General features: G+C 37.2%; 1 protein-coding gene across 3 annotated transcripts; it reads right to left on the bottom strand.

Annotated features, from left to right (window-relative positions):
* Nucleotides 1-358: 358 nt before the first annotated feature.
* On the bottom strand, nt 359-15,986 carry LOC309384004 (haloacid dehalogenase-like hydrolase domain-containing 5). Of its 3 annotated transcripts, none has more exons than XM_081937139.1 (8): nt 15,704-15,986; nt 10,811-11,020; nt 9,716-9,828; nt 8,939-9,032; nt 5,957-5,990; nt 4,839-5,010; nt 3,655-3,843; nt 359-1,596 (listed from the first exon to the last, which is right to left on the bottom strand). In XM_081937139.1, the coding sequence occupies exons 1-8, from the start codon at nt 15,833-15,835 to the stop codon at nt 1,182-1,184; spliced, it is 1,359 nt and encodes a 452-aa protein (XP_081793265.1). In that variant the 5' UTR covers nt 15,836-15,986; the 3' UTR covers nt 359-1,181. The 3 variants fall into 3 exon arrangements, with proteins under 3 accessions (XP_081793265.1, XP_081793266.1, XP_081793267.1); XM_081937140.1 differs by having other exon boundaries at nt 4,839-5,007; XM_081937141.1 differs by having other exon boundaries at nt 8,939-8,999.
* Nucleotides 15,987-20,331: the final 4,345 nt, after the last annotated feature.

Raw genomic sequence — 20,331 nt, 5'->3', positions numbered from 1 at the left:
ATAAACTGATGGAAAATGTGCAGAAGAAAAAAAATCTAGAAAAGGGATTAGCAGGGTTTCCTATTAAAACTTATTAAGAATAACACATATAAAATGTTTGTGTGAAAAGACAATACGGGCTTGCACTATCAAAGGTTTTCATAAAGTTCCTTTCCACAGATTTATAACAAAAACTAAACAGGATAAGAAAATACATATAGGAACATTAACTGTCTCAAGAACAAAATGAAGAAATTGGAGATAATGGATAGCTGCCAACTAAAATGACTTTAAAGAGGGATTATAATGCTGAACAAAAATTTGTGCTTTCTAAAATAGAAAATATTTTACTGGACAGACTGCTGCAGTTAACAGAAAGTTTCAAAGAAGACATAAAATTTATAGTTTACATTTATGAGATACATAGTCCTTAAAAATTAAGCATGTAACAATTAGTAGCAAAAGGAAGAGAAAACATTCTCTTATCAGTACCTGATTGCCCTTGTGGTGTTTCAAGTTAAAACTAAAAGCTCAAGGAACTACTAAATCCTGCTGTTCAGTGCAGCAAAAACACCAGAACGATTAATAATAAAACCCAAAGGGCAAAGTCTGACAGAAACAACTTTAGGCAGCTTATTCAAAGTGGGATTTGAGCAAAATTGTATTTGCTATCCTGCAAACCCCATTCATTTTAATCAATTCTGCATATACCTACCATGGGAAAGCCTTTTTGTTCACTTATGAATTTGGTCATTCAATCTCAAATCAAATTACAAAAGGAAAGCATCAACATGCAGCTTTCGTGGTTCACACAGAGCATTGACCCAAGGGAAGGTAATGAAATAAAGAAAAAGTTGGATACTACAGAAAGGGACATTTTAATTCCTTGGGAATTAAGTGCAATGTATGGAGTTTAATAACATACTTGTTTTACAATTTTGACTGCCAAACACACCTGTTTAACATTAATAATAAAATCTGAAAACTGGGATCTCTGAACCAGGAGTCAATATTTAGAAGAAAATTCATAAAAAGTACAATTCATAACAAATATATGGGGTGTACTCTTCTGGGTTGTTTTTTTTTAGAAATGTAGTAGAAATGTTACATATAAAAAACATTAGTATGTTAGAGACTGTTTGATATTAAGTACCCTCTTAGTTTTTCAGAAGGAAAAGGAATATAACAGCATTACAAAGTCATTAGGAAGTCCTGCAGGTTTTATGTGGTGCAAAGTTTTCCAGTTGGAAGATGAGATCAACAGCAGCTTCAACATCTGACACTACGTGGTTTGGTTCTACTAAAGCAGGATCAAATCTGAAATCCCTGTGACCATGAAAGACAGTCTCAGTGATGTTCTCCCTTGTATCAGAAGGCACCTCTGTGTGAGGGTTATAAACTCCGGTGCAAACAAGAACAGACGTACATCTCGTGGCAGTAGCTGATGCAAGTTCATTTTCCCAAGAATTCTCAACCTCCTCTTCCTCAGAAACGGTGGCAGATCTTGTGCCCCCTAGTGCTTTGGCCTGGACATGAGCCTTAGAACTTCTTGAGATCCTCTCTTCAAGGTAGCGGTTGTAAAGATTAGCACCATAAATATCTGTCATCAGGTTGTCCCTAGAAACCCAGGAAAATTCCAATAGAACCAAAATATAGAAGGTATAAGTATAATTATTAGGGCAGCAGAGTTCATTTTATCAAAAGTCTTCAACTTCAGTCATGACTGAAGTTGAAAACTCCATGAATTTGGAGGGGTGCTTAGAATGAGAAATAGACTACTCTTTGCATAATGTGCCACCCTCTCTTCATGGGAAACTATATATGTCAAAGCTCCCTTTGAATTTTACTCCTGATCCAGCAGTTTTCTAAATTCAAATCCTACTGCATGGCATTGCACTGGGCTTCTTATTCTTTTGGACAAATGAAGTTTAATGGAATATTTAAAGAGTACAGATAGTCCTTGGATAATGATAGTAATTGGGATTGTAATTGGGAATGTGGGCAGAGGAAGTAATTGGGAATGTGGGTAGGGGGATGTTGTCAGTATATTGCCCCAACAGTCTGGGTCCTCATTTTACCAACCTCGGAAGGCTGAGTCAACTTTGAACCATTGAGATTCAAACTGCCAAATTGCAGGCAGCTGGCAGTCAGCAGAAGTAACCTGCAGTACTGCATTGTAACCACTACGTCACCACAGCTCTTGCCGTAGCAGGTTCCTCGGGAGAAAAAGTGGAAGAATTGACTTAAAGGAGCAATTTGTGCTTTTCCGTGTCAGCTTCTCATTGACTTTGCTTGTGGGAAGCTAATAGGGAAGGTTGCAAATGGTGATCAAATGACTGCATTTGATCAGATGACTGTGATGCTGCAACTGTCATAAGTGTGAGCTGGTTGCCAAGCATTATAATAGCAATCAAGTGGCTGTGGGGTGCTGCGATGGCCAGAACACTAAGGACTGATTATAAGCCTGGTCACAACTTTGACTGGTTGCTGAACAAGTGGTAGTTAACTGAGAATTGGCTGTATTATTTTAAGTATTTAAAATAATAAATTTTAAAAACTTATAATTTTTTTAAGGCTGCAAGTGTGAACCTAATCTTTTCTAATCTGTCGCCAGTGGAATGTCTTTGAGGTCATCTTTCAATTTCCTCAATGGGAGATGACAGAAACTATAGTTCAGTGCAAGCAAAAAACATTATTTTGAAGGTGAGCATGTTACAGCCTCACAAGTATTCTTACAGTGCAACCAATTCATGCATATCCCAACATCAAATTGACTCACTCAAGACTGCCAAAAGTTACAAAATGACAATTAAAATTTAAAAAATCTGACATCTCAGAATTTTAACTTTCAATTGAAAAGGTTTTTTTCCCAAAACTGTTTTCCACAAGCATGAATACAATCTGAAATGCACACATGGTGTAAGGCGCAGGGCAAGCTTCTTTAATTTATCGTGTCGGGATTACTACAGTTCTGAATTCCCAGTAAGCTGGGATACAGAAATAGAAGATAAAGGAAGCTGGATCATTTCAGCACTCCTAGGCTGCCTTTTTATTGGCAGCCATGCAATGGCATTTCATGCTAAATAGTCTCATTTTACAATAGGCGGGGTTATATTCCAATGGAATTACTTTCAAAATCAATTTGAAGCTTAGCTGAAACTGTACAATTACACGAGTAACCAATTATTCAAAAGTCCTCTCATATAGCTCTTCCAAAGTGAAATCTGTAGTGTTTGAACTGAAATCTCAAGCATGACATCCATGAACTACAAGACAACCTTAGCTGGTGCTGGAGACCAATCAATTCCATTAAGAAAACATGATTGTAACACTTAAGTACAAAGCAGCAGGTCTTTTCTTTGCTAGAGGCAGCGAGATCTTAAAAGAAGGTTTCAAATTAATTGGCAGATTGGGTAGTGATATGTAGAAGTACGGGACAGATGTTGTTATTAATTTTCTGTCTAACCTGTCTCAAAGAGCAAGAGTGAACTGGCACCCTGCAAAACAATTACTTTAGAAATCAACATATTTTCAATGGGCTATCTAAATACTCCTCTCAATTGTCTACCTCCATTTAACTTGGAACAAATAGCTTGCCTGAAATTTAACTTTTGGTGGTTGGGGGGGGGGGGGGGGCAGGATAGCAAATGAGAGGGAAGAAAATAAATCTCCTACCCAATGGCATACAATGTTTGAACAGGGCTCTTCCACTGCTTTGCAGATGCTTGAGTCCTAATGAGGTACTCTGCATAGTGATATGTCACTTCACTAGGTTTTCCCATCAATGCTTCATATTTCAATTCTTTGCCGGTGATCTTCTTATAAATATTTTCCAAACAAACCATAAACGTTCCATGCCCAAACCTGAAACACAGAAATAAAATTTGGTCAATAGAGTTACATTGGATAAAAGTAATGTATTACATTAAAAGGAAGAATTTTATATATACTATTTATCCAAATCCTTAGCTTCTCCTCTGCAAATTATAAGGCAAGATTGTTTTGACTCACTTTTTCACCTGCCTACATTATTCTTGGCAGTTACTTAAAAGTTGAAGAAACATGCCAAAACATTTTAATTGTGTAGAAAAAAACCCCATCTGGGCACGATAGCCTCCACAAAACGTTTATAAGGCTGAATTAATTAAGTTTACTGTGAGAATATTATCTTGATGCTTTGGGCAGGACCACAAAAAAAAAAAAAACACCAACTGACACCAATACTATAGTTAGAATCAGATAAAAATAACAGTTTAATTTCAAGAGAGAAAGACATTAACTCAGAAGCAGAAGTTACATATACTATATGTAGTAGCAGTCAACTACTACAACAGTAGTCTAATTGGCAATTCAATTAGGTTTGACAAAGTGAGCTATTCATTTACTATAAATAAAACAATTAACTTTATTCCATGTATACTTGCACAGAAAAACTAGAATTCTCGTGTTTTCAATGATACTTTTAATGCATCTCGAAGTAGTATTTCCAGCCAAGCCTCTTCCCATTGAATTGCTGTTCTTATGAGAAGCCTCCCTTTTGCCTCTTCTTTCAGGATTTATCAGGATGGCATCCCAAGCATCGGTTATCTTTGGAAATGCCAAAATGGCATTATACACATAAAATGGATTTCTACATTCTTCCAGGTGGCTGACAAAGCAATAGGTGCATTTTAAATGAGAGGGAAGATGTTGTCACTACCCAAATATTAATTCAAGCTTTGGATATATCCATTGAACAATCACCAATTCTGTCTCTAATCACACAGTTATGACACGACACATCTTTGACTATGGTAGTAGTTGAGAATCTATGTTAGAACCTAAAGAAAATACCTCTAGAACTAGCATCTTTGCCTTACCTTGGGGACTGAGCTTCAGCTGCCCACATCAAGTCCATATTACAAGCCAATACAGGAATATGTGGATATGTTCGTTGATAAGGATTTCCAGGATAGCCACTTGTCAAAAGAACATCTATTATCAATTGTAAGTTGGTTTCCCACCTCACTGGCTCACCAAACAAAATAACTGCTGCAAGATAAGTACAATATCAATGTGTTATCAATTGTAAGTTGGTTTCTCACCTCACTGGCTCACCAAACAAAATAACTGCTGCAAGATAAGTACAATATCAACGTGATTTTAAGCTATTTTTTAGTGCAAAATAACCAACATACTTTATTTCATGCACACTAGTTCTTTCATGTACGCTATAACAAGAATAGGCAAACCATGAGCCTGGGCTGCATTTAATCATTGAATCGATTGCATTTAATCATTGAATCTATTTTTAATCAGCCCATAAAGGCTGCTGTGATCATGCCATCAAAATTTAGCAGCAAATAAATAAATAAAAAATTAGCACATCTTAAAATGCAGAAATATTTTTTTTAAAGTATCACAAAAACCATTTGGGGTAACATTACATTGATGTGTGTCCACTGATATTTTTTTTAAAAATAATTACTTTGCATTTAATGTCCTTTTTCTTCTTAGAAATAGAGAAAAAACACAAGAAAAAAATCAAACTGTACAAAAACCATTTTTTTAAAAAATGTAAATTGCCAGTGGAATATAATTACAAACAACATCTGTAACATGAATTAGCACGGAATAATAATGATGATGCTACTTTAAAATTCACATTACTGGCTTTTTCGTTAGTTTTTAAACCTCATATGAAATTGAAACTGTAAGAATGAGGTTTGGTAAAGAACTAGAAACTTTACAGCTTAACATTAATGGTAGGCTTATAATGTAGATAGTAGAAAAATCAAAGAAACAAGTAAAAATGAACAAACTGTCAGCATCATTGTAAAATGATGTACATATTGTTTTTATGACTGTCACATTCTTATTCAGATGTATCCCAGTAGCTAGCAAAAATTAGCAAAATGCTTTCATAGCTATCACAAAGCAGTCCATTTTACTTGGGAGTAAATTTCAGAATTAAACATAAACATCTAGACATACTGACCTTCAATCTTGGGGAATTCCACTGTGGGTAAGTGCTACCAATTAAAAAAACAAGATACATTTACTAAGAAAAGTATCCTTTATTAGCACAAAAAAGAAACAAAGTAAACAAACCCCTCGCCATTATGGGCACAGCCCATGTTCTGATTAAATTCCCAGCACCTCTAAAAAATTAAAATCAGTCATCACAAATATAAGGAGATGAGATACTTCCCATTTATATAACTTGCACACTTGTGTCTTAGATCTTGAATGTTTCCTCCCATAATCTTGCTGTAAAAGAAGTCCATATAATTGCCAATGTGTCTTAGAAATGTCTCCTGTGTTTATAACACAGAATCCCCTCTAACATATCACTTATCTTCTTAGGCCTAATTCAACATGCCACCAGAGCTTCTTCCTCCACTCTCCTGACTGCACACCTGTGATCATCTGAAAGTTCTCACTATTAACCTCATGTCATTTCCTCATGTTCAATTGCAGCTCATTTGGTCTGTAGAAGTTGCATTATGTTCAACAGCACAATATCACAGATGTGAAGATGAAAACCACATCCATGCATTCTTCTGTATTCAATTTTTAATATTTTTATAACATACACATTCGATGACATAAGCTGAATGTGGTGAATTTCAGCTTCACAGTTAAATTTTACTGTCTAAAAGTATGAAGAGGCTGATTGGGGATTATGGAACATCATATGAAAGGCTATGGGTAACTTCAGTTGTTTTGCCTGGCAAGCAAACACCACCAACCTTCCTCAAGACAATGCTTTCAAGTAATCATGGGAAAAGACTGGGGACACCTAAACTAAACTATATCCTAAAATTGGCTGACCAGGTCAATTACTTTCAACACTCTATTAAATTATTTTACTCTGATTTCTCTTTTCTGAAGCTGCATGTGTGTTTGCTGCAAAATGGTATACCAGCAACATCTACGTCATAATGTGCTTACCAGAGAAAGAGCAAAACAGCTGCATCACAAAATAACAAACCATAACCACTCCTTCCTGCAAAACAAGCAAGCCTGTATAGCTAATTGACCTGAATTCCAAATGTCAGGAGAGACTCAACTGAACAAAGCTGGATCAGTCCAATGCTGCTGCCCTCTTTACACTCTTCCCTACTACAATATTTGAGCCTTTGTGTTATTAGTCATCGGTAGCATTTCCTCAGTTGTTCTCTTAGCTGCTATCAAATCTGTTCTAGGATCAGTCAATATTGAGAAACTCTAAGAAGAAAGAGTGCAATCTTTTAAGTGCTACGAACGATGCAAAGAAAGATACTTTAAATACATCCTTTGTGTACACAGTGCATAACTTTTGACAACCAAATTAGCAGAACATGTTGCATCAAGGAAACAATAAGATTTGAGCAATCAGACTTACACCACTACATTACTGTTTTTAATTTGTGCATATGGGGAACTATTTACCCACGCTATGCTATAATCCGAACTAAAACCCACCTTCACTATGTTACTACTGGTACAAAAGAGAATTGGTGACAAAAAGTCAAAAAGTTAATTTATTTATAACATAGAACATCAACATCCATCTGTTCTTGGTATGAATGTTGGAAATATATCCCTCAGCACATTTTAATGCATGTTTTGTTTTTATTGAATATAGTTTTATATTAACTTATACTTATTGTATTCCATACCACTGTATGAAAGATCATCTGACTAGGTAGAGTGAAGTCTTCTTTTAGTCAACTTGATTATTGGCAATTGATGTATCCGTGTAGTTTTCTTAACAACAGGGAAAGGATGTTGTTGCTAAATCTCCCTGGTGTTTTTCAACTTCCTGGTCTGGACTACATTACTGGTAATGCACTGTCATTTCTTACCCATTTTAATAATCTAAACTGACACTATTTACTTTCTGAGTCTAGAAAAGGTAAGTGATACTGCCACTTTCTAAAACCTATTCAGGAAGGTGTTTAGCACTTGAAAGGTTGCTGTTTTTTCTATCACGCTCAAGTCACATCTTCAAAACTGGTTAAGAGTTTCAAGCATTTCTGGTTTGGTTGGGAACAGATAAAGAAGTCTGAATCACAACAATGTGGTATTGTCCATTTTGTGTTCCTGCTTCTCCTATCATCCCCCCCCCCACCTATTGCTCTGCTTACTGCTTTGCTACTAAGTAAGTAGCAAATAAGAGGAACTGGCACCATCTAGGTGAGAGTGGAAGCAGCAGACATTTAGCCTCGGAATGGAGTGCTGGATCAGAGAGCCAAAGGGGTTTATGAGAAGAGATGGGCTGAAACAGCTTTGTTAGACAGTATATTACTTCTTTTGATTTGTAGAATGGTGAAGCCCAAAGTTAGAGGAAGTGATACTCACAGTATTTAATCCCTGGTCATCACAATTGCCCAGGTGACACTCATAATAAGTGTACTTCCAGTTCCTCTAGTTTTGAATCTATTTCTTTGATTTTATTTTTTGGAAATAACTGAAGGTTGGTAAACATATCCTACACAGCCCGCTCTGCCTGTTTTCCCACAACAATCAGTCTGTGAGATGGGTTGGGGTGTGCCTGGCCCAAAGTACCCAGCTGGATATCATGGCTAAGGAGGAACTTTTAACTCATGATCTCCTGCTTTCTAATCTTGTGCCTAAACCACTAGACCAAAAAGAATCAATGAAAGCCTTATTTATCCTTGGAAAGAACATCATTTATAACAGCGGTCCACAACTTTTCTGGCACCAGGGCAGGTTTTGCAGAAGACAATTTTTTCACGGACCTGTGTGGATGGTTTCATGCACATCCTAGATCTTGAACATGTGCAGATGAAGCTTCGCTTGTTTGCTCACCAGTGCAGCCCAATTCCTAACAAGCCATGAACCGGTCCATGGCCCAGGGATTGGGGATCCCTGATTCACATGACAAGCAGCCCAATAGACTACTGTAATTACAATATAAAAAATGTGAAAGGAATTATTAAAGAGAAAAAGAGATAAAGTACAGTACACTTACCAAAACTTTAGGTCTTCTGTCATGATCCACCATGTCCAATAAGGGATAGGTTTCTCGCAACCTGTCAATTGTAATAGGCTGACAAAATCCAAGACTAATGACATATTGGTTATGGATAGCAATGCATCTATGTTTTAATGAAAGGCATATTTGTTTTGCATTCCCCAAATAATAAATTTAAATGGCAGCGACAGACAAATTCTAAGTACAGGAAATGTTTCCAGATCCTTTGGGAGAATACATAAAATACAGGGAGAGAGATAAACACAATCTTTGTTCATTGGTTCACTCAGAACCTATCCATCACTCAGTCCATTTAGGACTCTTACAAAAGCTAATTTTTATTCAGAAGTACAACAATGTCCAAGAATAAGTTTCTTATTAACTCATTATAATTTGCAGTACATTCCAATCTGAAACATTTATGAGAGTTCCTAATAAATGGCTTCAAACTTATTTCTAGGAACTTTGCTTTGAAAATCTTTAACTGTGCTCAAAGAAAGAGGAATTTTGAATTAGTGGAAATGATTCAAGGAGTCGGGAGGCAAAGGAGATCTACTCCCCCTTCTTAGCTTGTCTTATCTTTTTACATTGTGTATCATCCCATTTGAGATTTCCTAAATTCATGGAGTTGAATGGAGACTTTTCTGCTTTCTCTACAAAATGTATCTTTGAATCTTGAGGAAAAAACAATACACACCACATGCTTAACTAGCACATCCCCCTATCATGCATCTTCAGTCCAATGCAGAATAAACCCAGTATTTCCAAGGATACTGCTTAGCGATGTCAAGGAGCGGGCCTTGTCCTGATACAAGAACACATTTGTCATGATAACGCCTGAACATACGCAAAGGACTGTGGGACATCATAACTTGGTCTTTGGAAATCTAGGAGAGAGAACAAGTGGATAATCTGTTTTCATTCTTGTACAGATAGCACTTGAATTATTACCATTTGTTTAGTAACTGAAATTACAGTGATTTGGGGAATAAGGCTTCCGAAGTTTCGAGAGAATGGAGGCCACTCTTGTGGTGCTTTGGAAGTCTCATCCCCCAAATTGCTTCCAAAAGAAATGGGAAATGTAGAACAATATCTATCTATCTATCATCTATCATCTATCTATCTATCTATCTATCTATCTATCTATCTATCTATCTATCTATCTATCATCTATCTATCTATCTATCTATCTATCTATCTATCTATCCATCCATCCATCCATCCATCTATCCATCCATCCATCCGTTCTATATCTATATATAAAAACCGCTGTGCGTGTATGTTCCAGCATAACTCTGGAATGCCTCCAGCAATTTCAAGCAAACTTGGGACACAGATTACTTACCCTCTGGAACAAATACTGTGTGGGTAAGACAGTCCTAATACCATTCAGTGTATGTGTTCTGCTAAGATACAGCCTGTTGTGCCTTACAATGGCTTCTACTGTACTGCCATAAAATGGCTTCTACTGTGCAGCGCAATGAAGTCACCATGGTAACCGCTTCACAGTACTCCACAAGGGAGCTCCCTCTGGTAAGGGAGAAAATCTAACATTACAAATTAAGGTTAAATTAAGATTTCACTTTTCTTGACGCTTCTGGGGGCACAGGGAAAACATTTGTAACTAATTTGTCGTCGAAATCAGGGGGTTTCCTGTCTAATATAGGATTATGCTAAATAAATACCAAGGCAATGCCAGGTTATCAGCTAGTTTTAATTTTAAAAAATGACAAAATGAAGCTTAAAAAGCTGCTTCTATCAGTTGAAGGCAAAATTCTAAGCTATAGACAAATATACGACATTTCCAATTCATGTACTGTAGAGAAGGAAAATGACAAGAATTTCAATAGATGGAATAAAGTTACTTACTGGAACTTCAAGAAGATGGGACAGTTGGTCTGCTTTCTTCTGACACAGACAGTTTCCTGCATTAGTAACAAATACTACAGGCACCAAAAGTTGTCCCTGAGAATTAAGTAGTTTTTGAAAGGCTTTTCGGGCAGCAGGAATTGGGGTCCTTCCTCGTACCAATACTCCATCAATATCAAACAGAATGCCAAAGGTAGGTTGTACACCTAGCTGAAATGGCAGACAGAATTACAAGCGAAAGAAAAATCTTGTTATTAACCAGACATCATGTAGCTTGGATTCATAAAATGCTTGTATAGTGTTACTCTTCTTTGCTTCAAGCAACTTCATTTAAATACATGGTTCCTCCTCCCCTTCATTGTATATTTACAGCAATCATGTGAAATTGCTAGAAGTAACTAGTATTATCTTGTGAGGCTGTTTACACCAAGGATTATGCTCAGCTCAAGGCAATACAGTAAGCTTTATAACAGAATTGGGATTTTAGTTCTACTATTCCAGGAAACTCATTTTAGCATTTGTACATTCTATATATTCACGCCAAGATCATCAGCACATTGCCATATTACAAATTATTAATATTACAAATTAAGTGTGGCACTGAAACTTTTAAAAAAATGGTTCATGAGCAGCATGTCAAGATGGATATTGGGGGATTTTTTTCATAAGAATAGTATGCTGTAATTCTCATACTCCTTTGTTGGGTATCTAGTAATAATACAATGTCAATGAACTCAAGGCTATAAAATGTAAGGTGCCAAGTTCCTTAAGTTGTTCTGAGCCTTAGACAGCTGACTTGTAGAAGCAATAGGGCATAGGCATGTCAGATTTGGAAAACACAATTTTACCTGTATTAATCTATTTAATATAACTTGACAAAAAAAGTAAATATTTTTTATATTGAGAAAGATAATGATATTTGCAACTATCTATCCAAGACTACTTGTCCATCATGTGACATAAGATATTAACTAAATAACTAGATTAGAAAAAGGGATCACGTAGAGATTAATTTTAGCTACTGGAAAAACCAAACTCACTTCTTATGTTTTTGACTCAGATATATTTGTTAAACTGTTATTTCTATACAGTAAGTCTTATTAGGGATTGGATTATATTAATGTTTTGGCGTGTTTTAACTTACAAAACTCTTACTTTACAAAAAAGAGATATACTCTCTCAGAGAAAAATAAAAACATTTAAAATGTCTTAAAATACATGTTCCAGAGAACATGAATGTATAATTCAAATGTTCCCAGTGGAAGTTTATGGCATAGCTAAGACAAGAATCATATTAGATTTTTCAGTGTATAATAGTTCACATACTGCAATAATTTGAGCATATACTAAGTTTTAATATAATCAAAGCTAAGTCTTAGGGAAGAGAATAAGCATATAAAATAAATAAAAGTACACAATGCTTTTATGGTTTTCATTGTTTGAAATATTTGAAATAAAAAATAAAAGAATTCCAGTTTCTCTCTGTAAATGCCTTCTTTTCTGGTTCAAAAACTGGATCCAACAATGCATATATTTTACATTTTTATTGAGGATTCCATTAGCAGCCTTTCTTTATATTGCTTTTTAATTTGTTTAGGTGTTAGCTACCTCCACAAATACTAGATGCTAGGAAAGTATAAGTGGGAATTAAGTCATGACAGTAGAATATGCATTGGTATGAAATATGAAATATATCATGAATCAATTGAAAGGAATGTAGCGTAGTTTTCCTATTATAAGTGCCATTTCACATGTAGGAAAGACAGCACTTGTTTATTTTGCCATTTTTACTAGATGGTGTTACTGAAATTGTTTTACAATATACTTGTACAATTACCAAAATTGACCAAGTGTAAACAATTAGAAACTTCTACTGGGCAAACCTCTCTATGCATCAAGGACAGAAGGATCATTAAAATCATAATTTCCAGTGTACAATATTTGTATTTACATATAAAGGCTGAGTCCCCCCATTCACAACCATATTTTATATGATTAGATGTTTAAGTAGTTAGTTTAGAGAATTAAAAATTTATGCCAAGTTAGATACTGGCATTTATAAGCCCAATTATTTCACTACACATTTGCCCACAAGGAATATGGAGATAGTAATAACATATTATTAGTCATTTTAGTTTGGCTTTGCCCAGAAACCAGAAAGAAACTGTTGGCATAATGTCTGCATTCCATTTGCCACAGCACTGATGGGAAAAAAAATAAACAGCAGTTTGAAGGGTAGAATTGATTATGTATCAAGATGCTATCAATTTTTAACAAAACCATGTACTGTAGATAGATTATCTCCATGAGAATATGCCCCCAACCTGGTTCTTCAGGCTTTCAATGGCACACCTATTACTGCTATCAATGTAATTCATCATCTTCTGCTCTTTCTTTCCCAGCATCGCTGGCTTCTCCAGGTAAGTAGGTCTTTAGCATGTGTCCATAGTATGACCATTTCAGTCTGCTCATTTGTGTGCCATTAGTGAGATCTCTGGTTTGATTTGTTTGATGACCTATTGGTTTGTTTAATATTTTCAGGTTTTGTCCAACACCAAATTTGAAAAGTTTCAGTACACTTCCCATCCTGCTTCTTCAAAGTCCAACTTTTGTACAGTGCAACAGAAAAAAAAACCTGTTGCCTGCACATTTGATCTTTTGAAAGGTAGAAACATGTTGCTAAAATAAGTAAAATCAAAAAGGAAAATAAAAGACTATAACAAGTCCAGCAATCTAATTTTTAAATAGTCAGCTTGAATGTGCTAGTAGTGATGGCTCAGATTTATACATGGCTGCAAGTATGAACACAATCCCACATTTTATCTTTGGGATTACTCTTTGTACATGAAAGCAAACTGAATGAACAAATGGCTATTGCAAAATAAACCCATTGCAAAAGCAAACCATATAGCCACCTCATATACCTTATTATGACTTATAATTCAAACAATGAAATGTTTCTGAAAAACCTGAAAGTTCATGCCTTCATGCCTAATCCATCACCATTAATATCAAAGTTGCAGCCCAAGTTGATTTGCTCTTACTTGTGCCTGCCTTCCAACAGGAGAGTAGTGTCTTCAAACATTACTGTATTTTTCATTATGCTTTCTCTAAAGAAACAAACATCCCTGGGTTCAAAATAATATAGGAAAAGATATGTAAAGGGACTAGGATCCTCTCTGATCATCAGCAGGATATCTCCATAAAGACAGAATGATACCAAATGTGGTGTGATAGTGAAGTTGGCAAAACAAAAAGAAAATTTGGGGAGGATTAGGACAGCAGAAAAATATAGTGTTTCCCTATAGGACAAGCAGAAGGGCAGCAGCTTTTAATGTTGCCCACTGTTCCATTCTAATCCCACCCCCCATCATGTGACTCAAAGAAGCAGCATTTGCAGCCTGCAGTGTTCCTATACAAGGAGAACAGAAACAGAGGTACAGCATGTTCTTTTGGTACTTGGATGTTAAAAGAGATGTTTCCAATGACCACTGCCTCTAAAAGGGTTTAAAGGATTTCCGCATTCTGCACGTTCTTTTGAGTTTGTCATTATCCTAGTTTTTGCAGCAAACATTTATCAACTGATTATTCCCATCTAAACCCTTCTCATATATGGCTATTGATAATGAATGCAAAGATTAATGATAATTTATGGATCTTAATATTTAGAGTTAACATTGTTCCTCCTCTAAACTTAAAGATAATATTAATTTATGCACTCTTTCCCCTACCTAGTACACAGTTCCTCGCTTAAGGGAACTACAGCAGTAGTGATGATTACAAAAAGAGCGCTACTAGTTCAGACAGATTACTTGAGCCCAAATAACTATGCTTAAACTTGAAATGTTAAGAAGCTTTATATACAACTCCTAGCCTGAAGGCTTTCTCCAGCTAGCAAACAACACAGAATTCCTATGTTTGGTTAACTCAGGGATGACTAAAAAAAAGCACATGCTTGTAAACCAGGGCGACCAAGAAAGAAAACATTAGCAACCTTTATCATTTAAGGCAAACTCTTCTCTGCATGAATTGTTTCAAACAAGATAACCCCGCTTAAAATGAACTGAGAATGTACAGCAAATATTTTGGAATACAAATTCTTGACCAATCAAATCAGAGCATGCACGTTAACAGTTTGGTGTAACTTCTCAAGAACTCATTAAATATAAGTTTCACACTACCCAGGAGTGCGATCTCATGTATTTGGTCAGGAATTCAAGACTTTTCCTTCATCAAAAGTCCAGCCAGCCCATGCTGAAAGGACAAGAGTTTTAAAGAAAACGGACAGCAGCAGAAGCAATCATCACCCCTACCCGATTTGACAGGAACCGAATGGCTGCTCCCGAGCAAAAAGAATAAAAACAACAACAACCAAAAACAACCGGGTCCCCAGAACCCATTTCTGGCTGCTTGAAAAAGGGGTGAAGCCCTGGCATAGCTCTCTTCTGAGAAAGCCAGAGCTGGAAAGTAACAAATTCTGCTTTCCCTAGCTGACCCGTTTCCTCCAAAGTGGGGAAAGTGGCAGTAAGCGTGAAATGAAAACGAGAAGAAAAGTGATCTTAACCGGCAAGACCTTCGGTGTTTGCTTCCCTTCCCACCTCAATCCCGGCATTCAGACCCACCAAAGCGCGAAGCAACCCCCACCCCCTTCCCCGCGTACGGCAGGGTCTTCCGAAAGCAGATGGCGCCCGGCTTTTCTTCCCCTCCCCTTCTGCTCCCGTTTGAAAGAAACGCCACTCCAGCACGGAGAGAAAGAGCCCCCGCTACACCTTAACGCTCTCGGGGCTTACTTGGGTCGGGGATGTGCGGGACTCAAGGGAGCGACAGGGGGAAGGGGCTTCCCAAAACGCTCTCCCCCCCCCCCCACGGCATCCCGAGGCGAGTCCCTCTTACCTGGGCTCTGCCTTTGCTCCCTCCGGAAGCTGCGGGAGCCGGAGCCTCGTGGCAAAGCCTGACCCTCCCCGGAGCTCCCGCAGCCAGAGCTCTCTGAAGACGCCGGCAGAGGAGGGGCAGCGGGCCCCTCATAGCGCCCGTCCCTTGCGCGGGCTCGCCCAAGACCCAGGCAGCCCTCCTGCCCGAGGGGCTCTCAGGAGAGCAGCGAGCGCCTCAGCGCCAGCGCGGCCACGGCCAGAAAGCCGACGCCGGCTTCTCCCTAATGCTTTTCTACGGGGCTTGCCCCCTTTTGCCTCTACGTCACTCCAAGAGGCGGAGCCTGCTAGGCACCACCGACCTACTCTTTCGCGTAGAACGTAGGTCGTCGCCTCCGGCGTTTCTACGGGGACCCTGAGGAGAGAAATCGCCGCTCCGCTGCCCTTTGCCGATGGTTACGCAACTCAAGTTCTTATTCGCCTTTCTTTTGGGGGGGCGGGGGGGGGGGTGATGGACAGTTTACATAAGGGCTTGTCATTTTTTCCCTTTTTGCAATTTTGCCCCGTTGGTCGGAAAAACAAAGATATTGCTGGATTTTGATTTTTAGAAAAGGTAGCGAGCCTGTATATGCAACACTGTTTTACCTAAATTCGATAAAATGATTAACAAGTATATGCAAAGCTGAATCGCTATCCGAAAGTAGGGATTTCAGGAAAGAAAGATACTCCTAATCTAATTTCCATTTTGGGGGGGAAAATTTATAGCAGCAACAATCTGATTTTCACAAAAATGAATTTGTATTGAACCCATTTTCAATATCTAAATTTTAATTAATGAAAATAAATTTATTTATTTATTTAATAAAATTTTTATTTTCAGACAAACACAAACAAACACACAACACATATAACATAAAAGCTTCTTCAACTACAGGCTTGAGGTAGGCATGGATAGACATGCAATCTTGGGGCTCCAGGATTGCTGTCGATATCTCTGTTCCTGGATGGTCCTTTTGGACCTAAACTATTCAGCAATTTATTTATTTTTTATATCATCATTGGCATTTGAGGAAAATTGGTCCATAATTTTGAATGGTTGGTGCTTTTATACACACATTACATTCTCATTGGGACACTCCTTTTGGTAAATTACAGAAAATGGAACAAATACGAAATAAATACGAAATAGAAATTCAGCTAAGTCTAGATTGTACAAATGCTATTTACTGTACCTCCATAACATTCTGTCATTCCAATGCATTCAGAGTTCCACCACTTTTTGTACATCACTTTTTACTGAGGATCTGATAAACTTCATCCAATCCCAACTTTCAGTCTTTTCCTCCTCTTAGTTCACCCATTCTTTCTTCATATATTTGTTTAGTGACTCAGTCTTCATTCATTTTATGCATCTAACAAACTCATCATATTTAGTGCAGAGGTTGCTCACTTTTGTATTCAACCCACATTCCTTCAGCACTTGCATTTCCTTGTCCAGCTCTTCCTGCTTTTTTCACACACACTTCTAAATGATCTTACAGAATTCAATTTAGTTTTGTTTTTCCTAGTAATACAGATTATCCTTAATTTACAACTAGTTGCTCAGCAATTCTTTAAAACTCAAGGTGGAACATACCTGGGAGGTATTTTAAACCCAGATTCAAAGGTCTGACAGGCCTCCCTGCAGTCATGTGACCATATTTTGGACACTAGGCAACTGGGTCATATTAATAGCTGTTTACAGTGGCTGTCTACCACTTCTTTTTGTTTTTGCTGAAAACCAGCATTGGTTTACTTAAGAACAGCTGCAACAAATGTCATGTCATAAAATTGGGTCAGTCATGTGACTTTACAACTGTCTCCAGTTATGATCGTGATTAGCAGTCTCCATTAGTTGTAACTTGAAGACTGCTTGTATTCATCTCTTACTTCCATATAATAATACTGACAGAAACACTAAACTATTTTTGCTTCTTTCAGTAAACATCAAGTGTTTACAATGCACTGACATTCTATCAGCGTTTGAATGTTTAAAAGTCTGTTTCCCAAGGCATACAATTTAATTTACTATGATTTTTATCATTTATATAAAACTGGTAGTCAATTTATGTTTTTCTCTCATTTCTCTTTTTCTGTATTGTATTAATTTTGAAATTTATGCTCCTCATTGTATCGTACAATACTATTTGTATACAACAATATACAAATATATTCAGTTTCTCACTCAACATGGCATCTGCATACAAAGTACACTTATGGACCCAATCAATGTACTCTTATCTACTGTCACCATAAGCATCTCTGATATATTTATCTATAAATACATTCAGCAAATAATGAACATCACACATCCTGGGCTCTATTCCCTGCCCAGTGTTGAACAGTTTCATTTATTTACATATATACTGTAGGACAAGGACTGGCAGACCAGGGGAAGGGTAAAGAGGGAGCAGTTTAGAGTGGTTCTGTAGCCATAAGTGAACTAAGTCCTACCCCTTAATTGCTGTTAAACCTTATCTAGTTCTAACAGGGTGCATGACTGTTTAGTTGAGAAGACTCTTGTGCATATGCCTTTAGCAATTAATCAGTTAAATTGAACCTTCCTATGTGGACTTGTTTCTACATCGGCTCCTGACATACCTCCATCATATACTGTTAATATATTTAACAAGCAAATACAAACTCTGCTCATTTCATTATACCTCTGTGCAAAATCAACTACATTTTCATTCTTCAGTCACCAGATAACCCATTTCTTTTGCACCTGTTTCATCCATCACCTACCCATTCATTTCAACTAACAGTATGTTTCTCAGAATTGCATTTATGTAGAACACTGCAGTTTTCCCCAAAACTCATATCTGGTTCTCCTATTATCACCATTCATACTAGAAAGTAAAATCCTATAGATTCATTCACCTCATAGATTCCTATTTTTATATACACCACACAAGAAACTAGATAACATGAATTCATAGTGAAATACCTTAAATCTTTCATTCCTAATTAGCATGTGATCAGTGGCCCACTTCAGAGCCTTTTTTCAAATTACATCTTTACCCTTTCACTTAGTTTCAGACATACAGCATTCTTTCTTTCTTTATACTCTTTACCATTTACTGCTTTTACATTTCAGATCACTACCTTCTACAATATATGCCAGTTATAGTCACATGGGCAGTGTATGGTGACTTTGGTTGTCCAAGCCAGGTTTTCATGCAATAGGATAGAGAAGCTATTGATGAGATCCCATCCTTAGTCACCTCTGTGCCAATTCAGCTGTCCCTGCTAAGGACTATATGATTGGTTCGGGCATATTTTGCTAGAAAGCTATGTATAACTCAAACCCAGTTTCACCCCAAGCATGCTATTTTCTATGCATACTAAAGGTAAAGGTTCCCCTTGCACATATGTGAAAGTCGTTCCCGACGCTAGGGGGCAGAGCTCATCTGTTTCTAAGCCGAAGAGTCGGCACTGTCCAAAGATGTCTTTATGTTCATATGGCCGGCATGCCTAAACGCCAAAGGCACATGGAATGCTGTTACCTTGCCACCAAAATGGTCTCTATTTTTCGATTTGCATTTTTTTTTTCAAACTGCTAGGTTGGTAGAAGCTGGGACAAGTTACGGGAACTTACTCCGTTACATGGTGCTAGGGATTCGAACCACCGAACATCTGATCGACAAGCTCAGTCTTAGCCATTGAACCACCTCTATGCATACTAGAACCTCTTAATTTAGAGGCTGTTTTTCAAGCCATGAACTATTGCTTACACCCCAGAGGTACGCATAATGCTGTAGCACGTATTCAGGTGGCCTTTTTATGATCAGGAGTGAAAATCTGAATGTGGCAGTCTCCCAGTTGAGCCAAGTTAAGCTAAGTCCTTGATGAGAGATAGACATCCTTTAAAAAGCCATATAACCAATATAAGTGATATCCTGAAGGAGATAACAGGAACATGCAAGGGCCGAGTTTTGTTTCTGTAAGAAAAAATAACATGATCTAATCTGAGTTGATCATGAGACCAAAGGTTTATTCTTTCAAGCTGTCGGGCTCATGCTAGAGTCCATCATCAGGAAACTTCTCTCTCTCCAATATATGTGTACTGGGCTGTTCTACACATTGTATTTATATGGTTCCTGGTTATGAGTAGAATACATTTATTTTCAAAACAGTATTTTGGCAATCACTGTCCCCCAGATATGCCCCCCAAAATTCAGGTTCAGAAGCACTTTTCAAATTACAAAACTACATTTTCAGAGAAATGCAACAGTTTGCTTGAAAGCTCTAATGGATGCCCTAGACTAGAGGGTTTGAGGAAGCTAATGCCCAGCTTCTTCCTCAAACCCTCTAGTCTAGGGCATCCAAATCTCTACAGCCAATCTCACTTACCATGGTGGGAAGGGTTTAAACTTTAAAGGATTGGCTTTGCCAATTACAGTATGTCCGCTTTGCCAGTAATGGGTGTATCTGCATAAAATCTATAATCTTATATTATTTTTCTCTTATTCCAATTATTGAAATTTTGCTCCAAGTTTATATATAGCTGTTATACTATGCTATGATTTTATAAAGTGTATTTAAAGATTCCACTCTTATCAGTAATAAGATATAGAGTATATTTGACTAATACTTTAAAAATGTTTTGTTCTG

Source organism: Natrix helvetica (genome assembly GCF_964273705.1).
Source record: "Natrix helvetica genome assembly, chromosome: 1".
NCBI lineage: Eukaryota > Metazoa > Chordata > Lepidosauria > Squamata > Natricidae > Natrix > Natrix helvetica.
The sequence above is the reverse complement of the archived record's forward strand: the minus strand, read 5'-3'. Positions and strand labels throughout refer to the sequence as shown.